General features: G+C 42.3%; 1 protein-coding gene across 1 annotated transcript in view; it reads right to left on the reverse strand.

The window, feature by feature from the left end:
* Positions 1-5,630, reverse strand: part of DNAJC8 (DnaJ heat shock protein family (Hsp40) member C8) — a 10,807-nt gene extending 5,177 nt beyond the window's left edge. The window contains exons 1-5 of the mRNA XM_017731576.1: positions 5,496-5,630; positions 3,666-3,722; positions 1,984-2,050; positions 1,256-1,350; positions 350-421 (exon numbers count right to left, since the gene is read on the reverse strand). Coding sequence (XP_017587065.1) covers positions 350-421; positions 1,256-1,350; positions 1,984-2,050; positions 3,666-3,713 — 282 coding nt within the window. The 5' untranslated portion in view covers positions 3,714-3,722; positions 5,496-5,630. The remainder of the gene's footprint in view (positions 1-349; positions 422-1,255; positions 1,351-1,983; positions 2,051-3,665; positions 3,723-5,495) is intronic.
* Positions 5,631-6,365: the final 735 nt, after the last annotated feature.

The raw sequence follows: 6,365 nt of genomic DNA on the forward strand, positions 1-6,365 counted from the left end.
AGGAATGCCACAGTTCCAGCAGTCAGAAGACAACAAGAAATTAAATTCAAAAAACAGTGCACGATGCACAAGCAATGAAGACTTGCTTTGAGAAAAGAACAGGGTATTTTGATCTATATAATCTCACAATATATTTACTCTTTACACTACGGTGAAACTATTTTCCAAAGTACACAGGTATCACCTGACACATGATACTCTACAGTGGCTAAGCAGAATTTGTTCTTCTGTAAATATAAGGGTTTACAACATTAACAAGTCTAATAAATACTTCTGCATTGGTTTTGAATCTTAATTCCTCAAAACACATTTTGTACTTCCCAGTTTCTCTGAATATAGTATGACTTACAACTTCAGGATCATCCTCCTCTACAGTGGGAGGTTTTCCATCCTTCTTCAGCTGCTTCTTTTTTTCTTTCACCTAAAGATTAAGAACAAAAATAAGAGCCTTAAAAATTTTATAGGGCTTACATAATTGTATCCAAGTAGTTCTGCATTCCTATTCTAATGTGTAGAAAGAACTCTGCTCTTGACTGGATCGATGTTTTATTTTACACCAAACCCTCCTAGGCCCAGATAAATACATACAAGATTACTATCACGTGAACTGTAATAATTAAAAATACTGTGATGGATTCTATTCCTTCAACATAATCCGTTTTGGTTTTTTGAAGGATGTATTCTTATTCAATATACACCATCCAAACCAGCAGGAAGTTTACTTTGCTTCTTGATATTCAAGTGACTAACAACAAACAGAACATCAAGCGTTCCTTGTGTTAAGAGTATCTGAGTTCTCCTGTATCATCTGCTTCCTCAAGCTTTCTGTGTTTTAATCCACCCACATTACTATAACTTCTTGGCCAATGCAATCCAAGGTCCTTTTCTTATCTTACAGGTCAATATCCCCCAAACTTCCCAGTCTCCTGCTGTCACCACCTATTCTCTTCCACCTACACATATCTGAACTGCATCATTCATTCACAGACTTGGAAAAAAATATTTAGGTCAGATCATGTAGTCTGACCTGATTATTTCAAGTACTGAATTTCACTGAATTATCTTGCACTGAGCTCAACAGCAGTCCTGGACACACCAGGCTTGTTTCTGCTGTGAAGAGCTTGGTGCCCACCTGCACAGTACCATTATGGGGTTTGCTCAGTTTAGTGACAAACATGAGGCAAGCGTACCAAAAAGCAAAATATGAATGATTACCACTCACCCCCAACTCTGGACGTTCCCATAGAATACTTACAGTGTGTTCCACATATTCTTTTCCTGCCTGTATCACATCCAAGGCTCTCTTCTTTTGCTCCTGATCTAGCAGCAGCTTGTAAGCTTTATCTACAGCTAACAAAAAGCATCAATATTAATAGCACCAGTAGTCATGTTCACAAGGCATCACAAGACTGCTACTTGTCAGCATTACTAATTTGTCTTCTAGAATTTGTAGAGGTCATTTGTTCGGCAGTGGGTTTTGTTTGGGTTTTTTTTATTAAATACTTCTAGGAAAGTGGTAACATGCATAGTTAAATGAGTTTCGGGGTACAGTAATGGCAGGAACTGTATGATACCTTCTGGAGGGAGCAGGTGAAAGCATCAGTCCTACTGGGCATGAGATGAGTTTAAGGTGCAGAACACCTTACTGTGATGCAAAACACACACCTAAAACCATCACTCTACTCCTGTCCTATAGTCTTTGACTAAAATCTAATGCGCAGATTAAACAGTTTTTGTTGAACAATCCCAAAACCCCATGAAGATGTCTGTCCCTGTTGTGACATGATAATGCCATTGTTGCCACCTAGTGCCACCTGCTGAAATGCCACTGTCTCACACAGCTGCTGCTACCACAGCTGCTTCTGCCACAGCTAAAGCACCTCTGCAGCAACCCTTCTGTCCCCTCCACCCTAATGAACATTTAAACCAGCACCAGAAAAGCCGCAACTACTAACCCAAAGCAGCCCAGAGAAAGAGCATTACCTTCAAACGCTTTCTGGGCTCTATCTGCATCATCTTGGTTTTTGTCTGGGTGCACCAATATTGACAGCTGCAAGAGAAAGGATCTTGCTATCAAGATCATGGTGAAAGATGAAGAGTATTTTGGAGATTTTTGAGAGAAGGGAAATAGCATCAGACAGAAAGAATCCAAAGAGATCACATTCCTTTGTACGTGGAAAAACCAGCTGACAACATGCAGAAGTATGTGCCAGTACAAGTCGATAGAACAAACAATCCCTGTAACAAACAGGCTGTCCAAGAAAAGCTGCAGCTTGTGATGTGTGGAACAATTTAAACACCCCTCAACTACAGTGCCTGGGCTGATATGAACACCTTGGTCATTGAAGATTTGTATCCTTGGTCTTGACAAGAAACAGACATAAAAAAATCATCCTCAACCAAAGTCTCTCAAGAAGTTCTCCAGCATCCCCAAGGCTGTCCAAATACCAAACTATTTAAGAGTGGTCATTTTTCCTCAGGCTACTTTACTGAAAGTTAAGAAAACTCCTACCTGTACTCTACCTGGCAGAGACAGGACACGGATCACTACCATCCTGAGGGGAACTTTAACTGGGCTGGAAACCACATGTCCCCACATTCCTCTTTCAGAACGTTATTTCAAACTTTCCCCATACGGCTTCTTTTTTTATTTTTTTTCCAGACCTTTTATTTTTGCCATTGCCATTGCCATTGCCATTACGGAGCAGCAACTGAAACCACACAGTGCTGAAGTCTACAAAATAACTACTTTTGGAACTCTACAGGTGCCAGTTTGTAGCTCCCAAGAAAAGGTTTGCCTTCAGTCCTGAACAGATTTACTTCAGCCAGTGTCTTTTTTTCCCTTTGTTGGCTATTCCACATTCTGCACTTAAGTGTTTGATTTCTTCAATGCGAAATTCCATGCACATTTTTCATTTCATTACCTTGAATTCAAATCATCTCCCCATAGCATTTTACCAGCCCAAAGCAGAGAACATCCCACTTTACTGTCTTGCAGAACTGAGAAGTCAGCAATAGACCAAGAAGTTATCCTCCCACTTCCCACATACAGGAGTAGCCCATATCCTGCTCCTCTGCCACCCAGCATCTTCCTGTCTAAAGGCACCCAATGCTATTAATTCAGATGGAGGCTGCAGCCTCCCAAATACTGTTTCTTTGCTGTGCACTGATTAAACTCAAAATTTTTCCTGCAGGTCTGTCAGCAGAGGGAGGCTGGGGTAATGCTTCCTGTGTTGCAGACCGGCCAGTAAGCAGGGCTGCTACTTTTCCAGGTAACCAAGCCACTAAAAGTGACCACAGAAATTCTTAAAGAAACCTCAGAGAAAATATACTTTTGGATCCAAGTCCATATATTTGATAAAAACAGTTTTTGATCTTCTTTTTGAACTCAAGCTCAAGAGGCTGATTATACATGGCTCTATCAGTTTGCAATAGCCCCATCACACATGGCACAGGCAAAGCAGCCTATCATGCATGGACTGGGGACACTGCTGCAGCTCTCCTCTTGTTGATACAAGCACCGTTCTATGAATTTCTGCCAAAAATAGACACCCCTCTACCTAGATACAGCTTTACTACCATTTTTCTTGTGCCCACACCCAGCGCACAATCTCTACAGCACTTGTAGTTCCCTTCCACGGACTTTGAGTGCAAAAGCTGAATACCTGTCGGAATCTTTTCTTTATCTCTTCATCTGTGGCTTCGGGATCCATTTGCAGCACCTAAAGGAGACCATGAAAGCACAGCACGTTTGATGCTATTCTCCACGTTTCAGGTTCCTGTCAGCAAGCTCTAACACTCTCATGAGGAGTGGCTGAAGTTACTGGGTTTGTTCAGCCTGAACAAGAGGAGGCTGAGCAGAGAAGTCATTACACTCTTACACATCCTTCCAAGGGGCAGCTCAAGGGCAGGTCCCAGTCTCTTCACTCTCATGACATGAGAAAACTGCATGAAACTGAGTCAGGGGAGGTTTAGGTTGGGTATCAGGAAAAGGTTCTTCCCCGAGAGCATGTTGTGGCACTGACCAGGCTCTCCAGGGAATGGTCACAGCCCCAATGCTGCCAGAACTCCAGGAGCATTTGGACAACGCTCCCAGGGATGCGCAGGGTGGGACTGTTGGGTGTTTGTGCAGGGCCAGGATTTGGACTGGATGATCCTGATGGGTGCCTTTCAATTCAGCATATTCTACAATTCTGTAACACCGGCACACACCAGAAAGCTTGCCCCACAATGATATGAATTTTCACCCAGTAAAACAGAAACATTTCACACGTTTGTGACACTACTTTTAGCAATGCCAGATTCCTCTGGCTATGCCAGTGTCCTTTCTACGTTCAAGTCTTGTGTAAACAGCTACAATCCATAAACCGGTCTGAACTTTTGACCCATCCCGTAGCAAGGCTCAGTCTGACAGAAACAAAAGCATATGGTGGTTTGGGGACAATGTCAGATCATTCATAACTTAGAACTTTGGGCAGGAAATATACTACTTTATATGAATTTATTCATTTTATCATTTTAAAAGAAGACAGTAGAGTTTTACTGTTTGGTTTCCATGAGTGACATCACTTGTTTACTGATCTTTACAGATGCGGCAAAGTTTAGGAACTCTTTCATGAATTAATTTACTGAACAGAAGATTTAAGCAACAAGTGAGTAGATGCATGCAGTCTGACTCTAAGAATCTGTAAATAAAAAACACTCTCCCACAGAAAAGCTACAGTCTACTCTGAAATGGCTTTCTTAATTTACACTTCAAGTCAAGTACTAAGACCTATACAAAACTGAATGCTGTCAAAGTGAATCTGCTGACTCATCTGGCTGACCAGCCCTGAATTGGGACTACAAAAAGCACCTGAGGCTTGAAAAAGGCAGAGAAGATGACATCAGGAAGGAATACGCTCAGGGAAAGCCAACTCCAGATGAACACCAGATTGCTTATTTACTGTCTTCCTCAGGCTTTCCTACCCATTAAGACTTTATAACTGACTGCAACTTGCAGTCACTTATAACCAGAATCAAACACTGTAAAGTGCAAGGGGATTATCCATTACCCAATGGCTCCTAAGAGACTACTCACTGGTGTGACCACTGAGAGACTGTTTCTTACTCTATGCAGTATACAAGTTCAGTGGGATGAACACCCAAAATAAAACACAGAACTAGAAATGCTGAATTAAGAGAGCTATGACCAGAACCTGCCAAGCTGCCACCTCCAGCTACTACCTTCCCATTCAGAAAGTACTCAGCCAAATCTTCCAGTGCTGTTGTATGAGGGAAATGTGACAATATATAGTTTGTGCTGCCATCAAACAGTGAGAAAGATAGTGAACACATATACACCATCCTGCTATCTTCTGCAAACCTTCTGCACAGTAATCTGTACATGAAGAATTCCTTTCTTTCCTTGTCTTGTCTTTTACTGGAATAAATACTCAGGAAATCAGGAAGTTCATACACCAATTTAGAAAGGAGGATAGAATGTTCAAACAAACCTCAAAAGGGTTCAAGTTGAAATACGAAGATCCAGGTCGGGTCAGCCGGTCAATTTGGTTTTTTGATGTTAAAACAGAGTCTCGTTTTTCAATTTGCTTTACCTGAAGAACAAGAGAGACCTGTATTAACTGACCATCACAACACTCTTACCTGTTTTATCCATGTTGTCAGTATACCAGTCATCCTTGTCCTGGACTACAATCATAATACCTCTTGCTTACCCCAAGCCTGTAGTTACTTTACTCAGGCACTAGAAGGCCATATTTTTTAGCCTTTCCTACAGCACAACAGTATTTTTAACATCATGTTTTAACTATAAAAAACACTGTAGAGCAGTTCTGCCTGTTTCTTCTAAGGCTTGCTTTACAGTTTTGTGCCTTCCCCATTCCCCATGCACCTCCAGCAGTACTGTCACTGGGATTCCTTGGAAACCACGGCGTTATTACTTTTAACCCATTGCTGGCAGTGCAGCCCTTTAAACACTTTAAGTGATACTGATGCAAATATACGAGTCCACTTTACTCTAACCACAGGTTATTTAGTTCCGTTCACAGTACTATACCGAACCAAACCATGTATTTCTATTTAATGTTCATCTTTATTTAAAGAAACATGCATCCACCAAACTGGCACGGCGCCTGTGCGGGCAGCTCAGGAAACACGTTCAGACTGTGCCCAAAATAACGGAACCCGGCATACAGAAAGGGGCCCACGCACCCTCCCAAGTGACAGTTTGCCCACACCAAGGCCGAGCAAGAGCACGGCGGGGGCACGCGCTCAGGGCCCGCGAGCGCACACCTCCCACGTTTAGCTGAACGGAACATGGGCCGAACGCGGGGTCCCGTCCCCAGCCACCACCAGGGCTGTCG

This window comes from Corvus brachyrhynchos, unplaced genomic scaffold (genome assembly GCF_000691975.1).
Source record: "Corvus brachyrhynchos isolate BGI_N302 unplaced genomic scaffold, ASM69197v1 scaffold454, whole genome shotgun sequence".
NCBI classification, from domain to species: domain Eukaryota; kingdom Metazoa; phylum Chordata; class Aves; order Passeriformes; family Corvidae; genus Corvus; species Corvus brachyrhynchos.